A 15,927-nucleotide genomic window follows, 5' to 3' on the forward strand; every position below is an offset into this window, starting at 1 on the left:
GATGTAAAAAGGTTCAACAAATATACTGCACGCGGTCGACGATGTATGCGAGTAGTGTGAAATCTTTGCTGATAAAATTAATGGGATTACAATATTCCACATTCAGTCAAATTCTATTTTTTTTTTTGACGTGATTGTTGATTTGCCGTAGATGGCATTAACTACTTGGCCGGACAAATGGGGAGCGCTGAAGGCTCTCACCCGATCAGTCAAATTCAAAAATATCTTTACTCAGTAGGTAACATAGTTATCACTTTGAATCGTCAATTTTTACATTACGAACGTCTCATCCGCCTAAAACTATTACAGCTTCTCACAACCTGTATAGCCGGGGAAAAGAAGCTGCAAGAAAAACCTCGGCACACGGCCCTAGACGTTCTTTTTAAAAAAAAACTAAAAAAAAAGAGTATTACGCAAAAAATTACCGGAGTTGGAGTTATGGAACATACTCCACCATGCTGTTACACTGGGGGTGGTGAAGGTGTTAAACGGCTAGTAGTAGTATAAAAATTAAACCATAAATAAATTTATAAATTTCTTTATTTGATGGTACGCAGTGCACTGTTACAAGATATTCAGCCTACTGCTGCATCAAAATATGGATCGGACAATACAAAGTATAAGGAGAATCTAACAGGATAAGGTTAAGTTTCGAAGTACAGCAGTAGACTACATTCTCAAGGTACGTTCACTAAGCGAAGCTAACACCTACACATTGTATTGTCGAAGCGTACGAAGCAACACTTCTTTCAGCAAACAATAAGGCAAATATTGCTCAATTTAGTATCACATTCTGCAGTATCTAGACAACGCGCTGTCTAACGACCTGAGCAATGAGTAGTGCACACTGTGCATTTTTGGCACGAAATAATCTCTATCGCAACGCGTCTGTCGACTTGAGGAGCGTCCACGTAGCCTCCGCCGGACTTAAATAATTATTCTTAATGATATCGGCCAAGTGTCGGACGTGGTATTGAACAGCGCGCCGGGTCGAGCGGAACAGTCCTCCCCGCCCGCGGCGCGCGCCTAAATGCAATCCGCGAACAATAAAAATAATTTTATTTACAAACAATTCGTTACGTGTCGGGCCGATGCCCCACACTGATATGTCCAACACAAAACAACCATCTATTTACAAACGTACACTGAGTATGTAACAATAAACTAGGGCAGCCCCTCCAGAGATCCCCCGTACAGGAATAATATCTTTGTTGTGTGAAAAATACTTGTGTTGGAATTAAACATAGTAATCTACATACTAATATATATACCTCGTTATATAATGTATGTGATGCTATGGAATTCAGTTGATAACCTACAGTTGTAACTGAAACGTATAAAATTATTACAATGAACGCGTTTGTCGTTTATAAAGTATTAAAACGGAAATACTCATAATGGAACAAAAGTCTTTACACAACAATAATTAAGATAAAATATTTACAAATACCAACGTAACAATATTACACTATTTGTAGACAATTATCCTAGAGTATAAATAATCGCGTCACATGTCATTTGAGTGTCGGGGTCCGAGATCGCGGCTAACATCTGCTGCTTCAAATATATACTAACTCCAAAATCATTAATTACCCCAGTCATACATATGGCATACATTACACATACACGTACAAAATCTCAATTTGTTGGCCTTCATAAAGACGTAAATTAAAAATTTCCGATGATTCTAACAATTTTCCTTTTCACATCTACTCTTAGCGATTGTGGGCCTAATATGAAAGTTCCACAAATAAAAATACGTTAGAACCTTCACCTATGACAGGACTATCATCTAGCTTCAAAATAGGATACATTAAAAAATGCGAAATATGCATGTTTCCTTCGAAAATGCGTGCAACAACGCCTAAGGTTTAGTTAAGAGGCGGAACTTCGTCTCAGTAAACCGAACGCATTTGAAATATATCGCAGTCTTGGTAGAAAAAAAACCGAAAAATTATCTGTCATGTCATAGGCGTGCGGTAATTCGAAGTTCGTATCAATATACTTAATATGTAGTCGTATTAAACAGACGCACGCACTGCTTGTGTTCACTGTAGACAAGCCTGTAGCTTCTCGATCCACTCCTGCGCCGCGTTCGCGTCGCTCGCGCAGAAGTTGTACGTGCGTCGACTTGTGCGCAACTGTAAAAATGGCGTTCAAGTAAGAAAAAGATTTGGTTTGGCAGTTCAAACCAAATCTTTTTTGATTTATTAGGATTAAATAAAAATGACACGTGACGTGCTTCGGCAGGCACGATAAGCCATTGGTCCATGTTACTACTTACTGATGAAAGTTAGTAGTCGTTACATGAGCCATGACAAGGGCCTTTGGCGGTTCAATAGTAGCCCTGACACCAGGGTTGATGGGGTTGGTTCACAAGCCACACGAAAGAAGAAGAAGACCACGAGATGATGAATGATTAATCTTTATACTATTTGCCCTTTAGCATGATGGAGATGACAGCAAAGCGACTAGATATCATGTCACCTACATCTTATATTGACCTCGGAGCAAATTTACTTGATAGAAAAATGACATATACATACATATATTTCTTATTTTGGGTGTAATTTCCTTTGTAGTTTAGAGTAATAAAGAGTAAACAAGCAAAGTAAATAGCTGGATTGACCACATCAAGTACATTTCATTAGTAAGAAGTGAGTTTGTACGTACATCGAAGAATGATCTGTCATCACATTTCTTGGGCGGTCCGGGCGCGGGCGGCGCCTGCGTCACTGTTATCACTTCCGCTAAGTCTGTACGACCAAATGTTTTATGATAAGTTTAAAATTAATTTAATTAGACATACAAGGTAACAAAAGGTTGTTTAATGTGGTAGGTAGACAAGGTAAGGTAGGTAGGGCAAGAAAAGTGTGTCAGGATCGAAACAAATGGAATTCCATAGTCTCTGCTTACCCCGGTGGAAAATATATTCAGCTCATGATTCAGACTTATAGTAGTAATATCAAGTAAAATTTTCTGTTGCAAAATGGTTTTTTTTTTAATTTATTTTAGAATCTATACTTATACGGTGGAAAATTCCATTTGATATCAACTCAGAATTATGGTGTGAATCTTTCCTCAAAGATTTCGATTACGATGTCACTAACACCTGTACATACATTGGTGTCGATTCGGGCGAAGGACTAACTAAAATTTAACTTATTTTTACGTTAATCTTGTTAGCTATTCGAGTGTACCCTAAAACTATACTTGGTTGATGGTTTTAAGTAAGTAAGTAAAATATTTATTTTTCATAAAAAATACAGAAAATTTTGTTACACTAAAACCCCACAAAACCAATTCCTCGGTTTGTCTGTGGGAGTGACACGACGTAATTAAATCCACAGATAATAAAGAAATAACTCGTTATTTCAACGTTATCTGTACCACTATTGTACCAAAACAAAGAAAGATTTACAACAAGTACATTGCTTGGAATTTACGTATTTTATAAATGGAACACTAGATTCTAAAAAAGAAATCACAAATACAAATCTTATTTGCAAATTAAAAAAAACAAGCCAATGAAACTGGCCAATAAGACTGGAAGTTATTAAAAAAAATATTAAAGAAAAATCTGAGACTTACCTATAAATCCTTTGCAGTGCGAATCTTCCATCGCGTCGTAATACCGCAACTGATGTTTGATGGAGTCCAACACGAACCATCTGCGAATAGGTAGGTACATTTTACATTAGAACAACCCGGAGTGTTCCTTCAGAACTCTCAATCTTACCCGAGCCGCCTAATGCGTAAGCGTATCTGTTTTCTTTTTTTGCCTCTCCTATAAGCAATATACAATAATATTTCTTTTGGAATGCGACATCTTGAAAATTTTCGATGTCCCGGTAGTTGCGTGTACCAAGAACTTTATTTTACCTTGCGTCGCGCTTACATAGCGTGCTAGGCCTGCTGAACCCCTCTAATAATACGTACAAAACGTTATTAATTAATTAGCTTGATAAGTGATGATACTGACCGTTGCTTCCATCCTTTCAGCAGCGCGCCTCGTTTGTAGAGGTGCCCCTCGTGTGTACGGTTCTCAGCCACGTTGGACGAGAACTGTTCGTAGTACTGTTGAGACGCCGACTGCAGTGTGCCTACACCTGTCAACGTTACATACAACATTTTAATCTCGGGCAACGTTTGAAGGCCTTATTACACTGCCCAATCCAGGCGTCTGGATCGGGAAATGTAGCATATAGGGTAGACAGGGTCACGATTTCGCCACACAATTAATATCTACACTGTGATAAAGCCTTACACCTGATGATGTTTTTGAATTTTGGATACGTTTTTGTACGAATTCATGCATATATTTACGCACGGATACGCATAAACAATTCTTACATTATAAAAGTACGTTCACTGGACGCGAGCAGTAAAGTACGCGAGAGTACTAACATGTATACACTTTGAAACCGAGTCACATTAACTTTTTTGACAAATTAAACTGTAAGTCTGTTTAAATGTCAAATAATAATATGATAGTGCGACAGGGTTCTAAAATGGGTACATGATATTAGTCATGACTGTACGTGTACGCACGAATCGATTCGTGTGTTTTTTAAACAGAGCTTTGTTGTTTTTACGTTCTAATAAATAAATAGTGCGGTACGTACTGTTGCTGATGGTGGCGCGATGTTCCCGCTCGCGGTCCTGCGGCGGCGGCGCCTTGTACTTGGTGCAGGGCAGCGCGAACGACTCCGCGCAGCGCTCGTGACACGCCGCGCCGCAGTCCACGCAACGCACGCCCGTCTAATCGATTATTAATATTTCAATACGTACAGACAAACAATGACAACAGACCTCGTGTCGTGTGTGTCTGTCAACAGACAGAGAACACGAGGCCAAATTTTGTAACTTCAGATAGACAGTCGCATTTATAAGATACTGGAACTGTAAAATTTTTAGGTTAGGTAAGCGAATCCTGTCGAAAACGGGATATCTTGAGGGAGATCATGACCTGACAGGATAGAATTTTTATCTGTCAACATAGAAACTGAGTTACGTGAACATATCCGCGGACAGGAAAAGTTTATTGACGGTAGTTCTTGAATACAAAATATTGCGTTAATTCCGGGTTTCAGACTTTATAATCATTTTAAAAGCTGTCACAAGAGCTTTGTTTAAATCCTCTGATAAAAATGTAATGGTCTGAAATGAAGGTATGTCGTTTACTCCGCCACTAAAAGTTGTTGGACAAAAAAGCATATTATATTTTCTTTTGTTTTTGTATTTCTTGTGTGTGACATTACAAATGAGAAGCGCAGGTGGTACAAAGAGGTGCGCAGCTGACCTTGAGCGGCCCCCACAGCAGGTCGGCGCAATGGTCGCAGCGCGCGGGCGCGGCGCCGGCGGCGGCGGCCCAGCGGTGCGGGGGGGTGGGGGCGGGCGCGGGCGCGGCGGCCAGGCGCGCGCGCGCCAGCACGTGCCGCGTGCCGCGCGTGTGCAGCCGCAGCGTGGCGCGCCGCACCGCCGCCATGGACAGCGACCACGCGCGCTGCGGGCGGGGACTTGCAGTAACACTTTGAGGGGTCACTCAGACCATCATTCGGAGTTGATATCAAGTGGAATTCCGTCGCAAAAGTATGCAACTGAAACTAGTTCAAAAAGACCCTATTCATGAATTTTTCGACAGGAAATTCCACTTGAATCATGGTCTGAATCATCCCCCTCAGTATTCGTCACGACGTCACTAACACCCTGTATCTATAATAACATTGTCCGATTGTCCTTTCGACTTAGAATGTCAAACAATACTATGGAAAAGAGGAAAATATGGCAATACAGTACCTACTTCATAAAGATGAAGGATAGTCACCTAAAGAAGTTATAAAGACGAGAAAAGTTCAAAAAGCGCTGCTTTTAAATAAATGTAGGTATACATTACAAGTTATTTAATAACTGGAGAAACACATTTATTACCAGACATTTTATCATTTACATACATACATAAACTCACGCCTATTTCCTATTTCTCTGCTTACCCAGAGATTACGAAATTCCATTTGCTTAGATCCTGACGCACTTCTCTTGCTTCACCCACATTCATCAATCGTTTCATACACGCACGCCGGTTGAAAGTATATGGCATTGAACCTTTTCTAAGGAAATCTCTAATTTTTTATCATTTAGGTAATCATTAACCTTATAATAAGCTATTTTACATAAATTAAGCTTCAAATTAGCGTAATTTTATTGTAAAAACGTATACATAACCCCAAAAAAAGATGAATTTAATTTACTTAGTGTAGAATTTTGGATAGCTATTTTATTTTTGTGCCTTGTATCGTAAGTATACACCTACTTCTGCGCCACTTGAATTAGTTCCAGCTATATCAGAGCTAATGAAGATATACCTCCTCCTACTTCTACACCTGTGGTATAACATACCTGTAGTTCCAGCGTGTTGGGTAGCTCCAGCTGTTCCCAGCGCACGCGCCACTTCTGCGGCAAGTGTCCCAACTCCAATTCTAACTGCCGCAACCGGTCCATTAAGCCGGTGAACGCATCTGGCATGCATCGCGGGATGCTATCGTACCTGTTACAACAATGTTTATATTGGTTACTGTTTGTTTCCTCTTTACTTCTGAAACTGCTTGTACACTTAAGCGGAATAGCAGTAGAAGGACCGTTATTATCAGCATTTACTCTCCAAGTCAGTCTCTGGAAAGTACTCATATCCAGTCCTGGGTCCGTCATCATCATCAACCGGAAATCGTCTACTGCTGGACCTCCCCCAAGACTCACCACAATGGGCGATCTTCACGCGTCCAACGGTTTCCCGTGAGCTTTTTTGGGCTATCGGGTGCCTGGGACCTTATTTTGTCATCTAAATTGGTACAGCAGTTTACGCTTGAAAAGGTAACGGGCGGATAGAGTAGAGTAACTTTCCTTTAATGGGTATTAGTCGAAGAGTAGAGATGGGTGGAGACTCAAATATCGCATGGGGGTCCCTTTTAGGAGGTAGGTGCTCACTAAGACAAAGGAGTGGCAAAATATGTATGAAACTCATAAAATTAAAATCTTGTTTGACAAAGGATGTGGCATAAGTGAGGGCAAAAGAATTCCACACGAATTTTCGGGCGGGCAGCTAGTCAAGTAATATAAAGGTTGTGTACCCCGCAGTGACGACCCGTCTCTTCTCTGCCCTGGGGTCGGGCTCCGCAGCCGCCAGTACCTCCAGGTCATACGCGGCGCCGTGCGACAGCTCCTCGCTTACGTAGTACTCCCACACCTCTAACGCGCACACCGACGACACGGGGCGAAGCACCTGCATATTCATATAATAACATGTTGTTTAGTGTTTACTTTGCAGGTTCCACATAACAATTTCACCTCCGAACAGGCAAAAGTATCTGCGTTCCATTATATTATAAAGTTCACTTCCCTAATACAGAATTATAGGTTACTCGACACAAAGAACACGCGACATGACGGGGTCGCCATGTAAGGATCGGCTATCGGGAGATCGAAAAAAACAAGCGTTCGGGACTACATCTGATTTATTACTGCGATAATTGATATACTTCAGTTTCTGGGGTTTTCAAGTCGTTCAAACTATACAGAACAGGCCATACTTCAACTGGGAAAGAGATAGTTATAGTTTCCCATAGTTTTGGTATCCTTAAAAGCGAAACTGCATAATTTATTTTAAGTTACAAAAAATAATCTCGTAATTTTCACAACCGATAAAATATCAGGAGACTGCGCAACGTTGTTTAACACCCAAATGTCAAAATCGTGGGGTGTAAGGAACAAAAAATACATCGGATTTCTCTTTTCCTCTTGGAGTTATTCTATAATGCTGTCTCCCTTAGATTGAAAATTAATTTTGATTGATTTTTTTAAGAGTGAGAAAACGTGATATATTAGAATCATTTATTCAACTTAATTATCATGGATAAACTTCATGAAAGGAAACTGCAATATCAACACATCTTTTAAATCAATTAAGTATACATTACAAGTTGTTTAATAACTAGAGGAACACTAATCTCTTAATTTCTCTAGCTACATCTGTACTTAAACACGATTTTAAGTAGTATTTAATAATAACCCTGACACCAAGGTTGCTAAGGTTGGTCCACCTCACAACCCACACGATAGACGAAACAGAGTGGTATAATATAGTGTATGACTCACGGGATTGTCGAGGTCGGGCGTGTACAGGAAGTTGTAGAAGACGGGCGCCTTCTGGTGCTGCTTGTCGATATAGTCAAACACGGACACGCCGCAGCGGGCGCCCGCCACCTCCTCCTCGCACCCAGCGCCTGTCTCCACGCCCTGCGTACGTAAGGTTTAACATAATATCACGCAGATTATAAGATACACAACGCCCGCATCACGCCCGTATACCCGAAAATATGGGCAGAGGTGCTATATGCACGCACTCTTCGCCAGCTACGTTTAAGTCCCATGTAATAAGCAGCCACACAACAGGTAACAACCATGACAAGTAAAAAAGGGTACAAATGTGAGTAATAACTAGATTTAAACCCAAAACGTTTATACACGGCGCGGTTAGTAAATTTTTTCACGTTTGGTTAGTTGTAGTTATTTATTCATTTATTAAATGTTCGGTGAGTTCAACGGCAAATACAGAAGCCAATAACTCGCGGATAGATTTAAATACTAAAAAGTGGTTGATTACTAAGAAATAAAAGAACAAAGAAAAGAAAGAAGAAAAGAAAACGTGGTAAGCGTTGTAGTCTTTTGTCAGACAATAGTTGGTCACTCATAAATGTTCATGTTGTAAAAACTCTTTAACAGTATTTGGCTGCTTTTTTAAAAAACATTTCCTTTTTTGACTGATCTTATCTGCCTAAAAGCTTTTTTCGTAACTTTTGCGGCCATCACAGCTCATGATAACTACTCACCAATCTATTAGTATCAGCGCGCCTGTCGTCGGCGGCGGCGAGCCCCATCTCAGCACGCTGCGCCTCGCTGTCCAGCAGGAAGGTTCGGAAGCGGCACGACGACGTGTGGTACGCGATGAACCGCAAGTAGAAGTCGTTGAACTCGAACGCTAATGGGAACTGCTTCTGCAACTGCGGGGGAAGACATTGTCGAAGGTTACATTGCGTAAATGCACAAACAGGCAATACAAAATACAAAACAAAAGAGAAATACTAACTTACTTTACTTTTATGTTTTCATTTTGACGCCTCTACTACCAAAAAAGAAGTCTTATATTTAGGTGATATACTTTTCTATTTACCCCCATTTGCCAGGGATTCCAAGATGTCTAAAGGCTATTAACAAAGAGCAGTGGCCGCGGTTATCAGACGAATTTGTTCGCGTGAAACCCTACCAATAAAACTACCGAAGTTCCCTGCAAACGTTGCCACCTCTTTTTACCCTCCTGGTGGTTGTTTTCAACCCTCAAAATCTTAACAAAATCCCGAAAGTCTTAGTAAGCACCTACGTCTTAAAGGAACCCCATGCAAAATTTGAGCACTTGTCATTTCTTCTGAGACTGTGATGAAACAGTCAGCGACCTTTCGCTCTTATAAAGAGTGATGTTTTTTTAAGAAAACTTTGAGGGAGACCATGATTCTAAGTTGATATCAAGTGGAATTTTCCGTCGCAATAGTATGCAACTGAAAATAATTAAACACTAAATTTTTTATGAAGTTTCCAACAATAAATTTCACTTGATATTAAGTCAGAATCATGGCCTGAATCATCCCTCAAAGTTTTCGTTACGATGTCACTAGTACCCTGTATAGATTTATGTATATCCTGTACTAGTTACCTGATGTACGGCGTCGAGGAATTGTAGGAATGTGGGCGTGAACCCTTGCTGCGGCGTGGCGGCGATGTTAGAGCGGGTCGCGAACTTGTGACCCAGCGCCAACCATTCTTTCTCCACCACAATCCGGAACCCATCCAGCGTGCGGTAGTAAGGTTCTAGGCAGATCTGGGCTAGCGATGATATCTGCAAATTATAATGGTTATTAGAGTAGATTCAGGTGCATTTTGGCGTAAAAGAAAGTACAGAAGGCCTAGCCAGAAAGGAAATGAAGAAAGCACTTTAGGACCTTTACACACATATACTTTGCACATTAAGGGTGGTATTAATGAACTAATCTCAGCTGAGACTGCCCTCAAGATCATGCTCAAGTCCCTGTTTTTATGTAAGAACTTTCACATTGACATTATCTTGAGAGCAGTCTCAAAGCTGAGATTAGTTTATTAATACCACCCTAAGACCGATGATGGTGATGGGAGTCTGGATCATAGCGAAGAAAATGTGGTCCATTGCACAAGGTGGAATGTAGGGTATAATGAACGATGCGGTAATCGGCAATTATACTTTCCGATTTTTTTCAGACCTGACAGGTCACACAACTGCCACAGCAGCTTGACTCGTGTCATAGAGTAAGGCATAATACTACGTATAGAATGGCAACTCTCTACTCCGCACCAGCGGCTGAGAAAGGCCCAGTTTGCTTTAGTCCTCAATCGTATGGGCGTCAGCCGTCACACACAGATGCGCGTTTACGATAACGTCATTGTGTAGTGTCTGTGTCAAATGAGATGTTTTGTATGGAGACTGCGGGGTGTGCTCGCGTAGTGAGCGGTATGTATACTGACCTGCGCGGTCACGTCCCAGCCGTCCTCGAGCGAGAGCAGCACGGATGAGCCCTGCAGGTCCAGCAGGTCCACCACGGCGCCCGACAACTGGAACAGCTGCCGCAGCTGCCACAGCCAGCCCGACTCTTCTATCAGCCTACAAATATAAAAGATTAGACAGTATTTCCGGGCATAATTGTCATTGACATCAAACTTGTGGGGTAAAATGTCTGAAACAAGCGGTTGGCCATATGACTCCTGGGTTTATGTAGAACTTATGTAAGTACGTAAGGTAACGCTTTCTCGAAAGCGGTGTGAGTGTACTGAGTATACAGAATGTTAGTGACATCGTAACGAAAACTTTGAGGGATAATTCAGACCATGATTCTGAATTGATATCACGTGGAATTTTCCGTCGCAAAAGTATACAACTGAAAAAAAAATAAAAAGCACTAATCATGAATTTTCTGACAGGAAATTCCGCTTGATTATCAACTCAGAATCATGGTCTGAATCAACCCCCTCAATATTATGTCACTAACACCCTGTATAGAAGTGTATGTGTTCTGAGTGTGTAATAGTGTGTTCTGTGAACTCGGTATATAGCAGTGTGTACCTGAGGAAGCCAGGCTCCTCGGGCGCGGCGGGCGCGGAGGGCACGGCGGCCCGCATGAGCTTCTTGAAGGCGTGCTTGGTGGTGCGCAGCTCGGGGTACTCGGCGGGCACGGCCTCCGCCCCCGCGGGGACCGGGAATGTGGCGCCCTTGTCCGTTACCACGTACAGGGCTGCTCGACGTATCGTGCCGCCACACTCGCCCGACACTTTAATTAGGGGGAACATTACAAAAAAAAACGGATCGAGTAAACGCCCTGTACATATTAGTGTGTTTATCATAAGTAATCCGATTTGTTACCCCAAAATTATGATGGGGAAAAAGTGAAATGTTTGCGGTTATCATTTCTGGCAAATGGACACAGTAAATCGTTGCTTCCTACTATTAAAATAAGTGTCTTTGAAATCGTTTAAATTGGGTTTTTCTTCACGTTTCAAGCTGATTCTCGGGCTGTAGGTAACGACGTCCAATGAGCTGCGATTTTTCCAATAGATTGCTATATACCTAACTAAGGCTGTAAGGTATACCTGAGCCAATAAATTAATGAAAACGATCAAACATCCTTTACCTAGTAGCTAATAAAGAGGTAATAAATAGGTGTGTATCTCACCAGAATCAACATCGGCCGTGGAGAGTCTCTGCCGCGGCGCGTAGAGGTCGAGGTGCGAGGGCTGGCGGCCCTTGAGCGAGCCCCAGCGACCGAAGTGCCGCACGCCCGCCGCTGCTGAACCCTTGCCGCCGCTGTTGCGACCCAACACACTATAATGTTATACCCATAGTCATCAACCCACACCTCAGTGAGCTTTCTAAGTGTTTTGTTGAAATAACGATGTAAAAGTGTATAAACTGTTTAAATGACAATGTAAGAGTATATAGACTGTTTATGTGACGATGTAAAGGAATTTTTGCTATTTCCTCTGGCCTAATGATCCTTGTGTATGTACAGGTGACATACCCGAGCGTGCCAGCGGCCTTTGTGAGCAGCGGCGTGTGCGCCGGCTGGTCGTCGCAGCACAGGAGGAGAGAGTCCAGGCTGAGGCTCGAGTCTTCTAGGTCCCCGCGAGCAGCTGGTGTACACGCCACTAGCGTGGCCAGGTAACGCTCCTGGGGGAATTATGGGATTTTGGGAAGACATGAATACATAGAATAAAACAGGTATTCAACATATACAGAGACTCAACCTCAAAAAATTGATAAAGTGAACTTAATAACTTCCCAACTGATGTTAGGCGATCAGAGCATTTCTCTTACAAACTGTAGGTCCTGGATTCAAGTCTCTGTCACAGTATCGTTAGAACATTGCAGGTTAGATCACCTGTCAAATAAGTCATTTGAGAGAATTTCGAGCTTTGAATACGCCCTATGAGGCTCGTTAAATGCTTTTGGCAGCTCAATATATACTGTAAGGGTAATTGTAAAGGTTGGTATGTTACCTGTTCAAGACTGGAGGTGGTCTCAGCTCCGGGCGCGGTGGTCGGCTGCTGGTGGCTGCTGGCCTTCAGCATGCCCATCACGCCCTTGTGGTGAGACGCGCTCGACCTGCATGGACACATTTTTAAATGGCGACGCTCCATACGGTTCATCCGTTCCGATTTCGCTCAATTAGCTGCGCATGTTTTACTTATTTAATAAAATAATCATGCGGCTTACGGCCCTGTTGTGTGATATAAGGTATGTTAATATCTGACCGTGCGAGCAGTGCGTGTGTGCGCGGATGCCTCCACGTGAGCACGGGCAGCCGCGCGTGGCGGTAGCAGCGGGACACGCGCCGCAGGGACTCGTCGCCGATACTCTCCGGCACCGGGATCACCGCCGGGTAGCTGAAAACAAACACTCATTTTCTAGACGTGACTTATTTTACATTACCGATTGCCACTCACGGGAAAGGGGGTGGGAAGGGGGGGGGGGTGACTGGGCGGCGATCTCGTAATGTACATCATCAGGTAATGTAAGGCAGCGTCACCTGCGGCACAGCGTGTAGACGGCGTTGGCGTGCGCCAGGCGGAAGGGCGGCGCGGCGAGCCCCAGGCGCGCCCAGTCGCGGGCGTACACGCGCTCGCGGACGCGCTCCAGCGTGCGCGCCGCCGGCGCCTCCGCCGCCTCCGAGCCCGCCAGCTCCAGCTCCTCCACTGGGGGCCATAGCATAGCATCACGACACTACATCCAAAATTAACCAAGTACCCACGACGAGCTTACTTATTTCAAATAAAATGAAATGCATATTAAAGCAGCAAATCTATTATTGTTCTCAAAATACTTGTCAACTGGCATAATAGAAAGGTATTCATCGTCTATGATTGTCTATGTGTAAAAAGGAAAAATAAAAAATACTCTCTTCCGTTCTAACAGCCAAAACACGTTGTTTTATTTCATAATAATTAAAATTAATTATTTATAACAGGTTATGGGCCCAGCCCATTCCTGGTTTCTTGACTAAGTAGTTTCTCGCGACAGTGTTTTATCTGAACTTTTGATAAATCGTTGCAGTAGGAGGACAGTTAGTTGTGTTGTGTTTTTGGACAGTAGAAAAACGGTAGTGCAGTGACGGTAAAAATGGCGAACTCGAACTATGTGGTGAGCGTACCTAAACTCAAAGGGCGCGAGAACTATAGCGAGTGGTGTTTTGCAGCTGAAAACTTCTTAGTGTTAGAAGGAACGCTAGGATGCATTAAACCAGAGCCAGATCAACCGACAGTTGGAGCTACAGAAGATGCTAAAACCAGAGCCAAATTGATATTGACTATAGATCCCTCAATTTACGTACACATCAAAGAAGTGAAATCTACTAAAGAACTATGGGATAAATTAAAATCATTGTATGATGATTCTGGATTCACAAGAAGAATAAGTTTATTGAGAAATCTCATATCAATTCGACTAGAAAATTGCGATTCTATGAATTCTTATGTTACGCAATTGGTAGAAACCGGTCAGAAATTGGCGGGAACTGGATTTAGCATAAGTGATGAATGGATCGGTTCATTATTGTTAGCAGGGCTGACAGAGAAATTTTCGCCAATGATTATGGCGATAGAACACTCTGGTATGTCAATTACAACAGACGCCATAAAATCTAAATTATTAGATATGGAATCGGAAGTCAGTCAAAATGACAATGCTGCCTTTGGTATGTTTCAATCAAAAAACCAATGGAGCCAACATAAGAAAAATGTCAAACCAATAGACAAAAATAAAAGCCAAAACAAAGATGGCGGTCAGCCGGCAAAGAAAATGATTAAATGTTTCAAGTGCAAACAATTGGGACATTATAGGAATCAGTGCACAAATACAAGAAATTCTACAGAAATGGATCGCAAACAAACAAACGCATTCAGTGCAGTGTTTCTAAGTGGCTCTTATAGTAAATCTGATTGGTATGTTGACTCAGGAGCGAGCGTGCATTTAACAACAAATGAACATTGGATCAAAGATGCATCGTACGAGCAGTGCACGAAGGAGATAATTGTTGCAAACGAAAACAAAGTGCCCGTGAAGTGCTCTGGTAACGTGCAGATTACAACTTGTACGGATAAATGCAATTTTGATGTGACAGTTGAAGAGGTTATGTGTGTACCAAGTCTCACGACGAATCTTTTGTCTGTAAGTCAACTGATAAATAAAGGTAACAGAGTGATCTTTAAAGACAGTGGCTGTGATATCTACAATAAAAAAGGAATTTTGGTGGCTACAGCTACTTTAGTCAATGGAGTGTATAAGTTAAATACACCAGTGCACCTATCAGCAGCAGCAGTGGTATCTACTGAGATTTGGCATCGCAGACTGGGGCATGTTAACAGTAACTACCTGAATAAAATGCAGAATGCTGTTGAAGGACTTTCCATTGATGAGAAGGCAGAGATAAGTAAAAATTCCTGTGTTACGTGTTGTGAAGGGAAGCAAAGTCGTTCTCCTTTTCCAAGCAGCGGCAACAGAAGCACTCAATTACTGGATATGGTGCATACTGATGTGTGCGGACCCATGGAGAGTGTCTCTATTGGAGGATCAAGGTACTTTATAATCTTTGTTGATGATTATAGCCGTATGACTCATATATACTACATGAAAAACAAGAGTGAAGCCTTTCAATGTTTTAAAAGTTACGCAGCTATGGTAGAGAACTCGCTTAATCTTAAAATCAAGATGTTACGCAGTGATAATGGTCTTGAATTTTGCAACAAGGAATTTGATAATTTTCTAAAGCTCAAGGGAATTGTTCATCAAAAATCAAACCCTTATACACCTGAGCAGAATGGATTAAGTGAAAGGATGAATCGTACCATAATAGAAAAAGCTAGATGTTTATTATTTGATGCTGATCTGAAAAAGGAGTTCTGGGCTGAAGCGACTAATACAGCTGTTTATTTACAGAACCGGACAGTATCAAGTTGCTTAAACAATAAAACACCATATGAGTTGTGGACTCATAAGAAGCCTGATATTAGTCATCTCAGAGTGTTTGGAAGTACTGTAATGGTACATGTTCCAAAAGAGAAAAGGCTAAAATGGGACAAGAAATCTGAACAATGTATACTAGTGGGTTATCCTCAAGATGTGAAGGGATATAGAGTGTATAATCCTAAAACCAGGGCAATCACAACAAGTCGCGATGTTATTATTATTGAAAAGGATGTAAATGTCAGTAGTGTGCATGTTATTGAAGAAAATAAGGATTCAGAACATCCTATAGACAATGAAGAGGAGAGTTCGGTTGCAGTGGGGGACAGTAGTGT

The 15,927-nt window shown here is 41.9% G+C and overlaps 1 protein-coding gene across 1 annotated transcript in view; it reads right to left on the reverse strand.

Moving 5' to 3' along the window:
• Positions 1–522: 522 nt before the first annotated feature.
• Positions 523–15,927, reverse strand: part of LOC126375413 (myotubularin-related protein 13) — a 116,314-nt gene continuing 100,909 nt past the window's right edge. Inside the window, exons 23-40 of the mRNA XM_050022321.1 lie at positions 13,161–13,326; positions 12,886–13,017; positions 12,631–12,736; positions 12,153–12,301; positions 11,808–11,956; positions 11,201–11,405; positions 10,606–10,741; positions 9,764–9,946; positions 8,886–9,056; positions 8,152–8,292; positions 7,128–7,279; positions 6,400–6,547; positions 5,303–5,506; positions 4,626–4,761; positions 3,983–4,109; positions 3,592–3,671; positions 2,674–2,756; positions 523–2,141 (exon numbers count right to left, since the gene is read on the reverse strand). Coding sequence (XP_049878278.1) covers positions 2,049–2,141; positions 2,674–2,756; positions 3,592–3,671; positions 3,983–4,109; positions 4,626–4,761; positions 5,303–5,506; positions 6,400–6,547; positions 7,128–7,279; positions 8,152–8,292; positions 8,886–9,056; positions 9,764–9,946; positions 10,606–10,741; positions 11,201–11,405; positions 11,808–11,956; positions 12,153–12,301; positions 12,631–12,736; positions 12,886–13,017; positions 13,161–13,326 — 2,561 coding nt within the window. The 3' untranslated portion in view covers positions 523–2,048. The remainder of the gene's footprint in view (positions 2,142–2,673; positions 2,757–3,591; positions 3,672–3,982; positions 4,110–4,625; positions 4,762–5,302; positions 5,507–6,399; positions 6,548–7,127; positions 7,280–8,151; positions 8,293–8,885; positions 9,057–9,763; positions 9,947–10,605; positions 10,742–11,200; positions 11,406–11,807; positions 11,957–12,152; positions 12,302–12,630; positions 12,737–12,885; positions 13,018–13,160; positions 13,327–15,927) is intronic.

The sequence above is a fragment of the Pectinophora gossypiella genome, chromosome 19 (assembly GCF_024362695.1).
Source record: "Pectinophora gossypiella chromosome 19, ilPecGoss1.1, whole genome shotgun sequence".
NCBI lineage: Eukaryota > Metazoa > Arthropoda > Insecta > Lepidoptera > Gelechiidae > Pectinophora > Pectinophora gossypiella.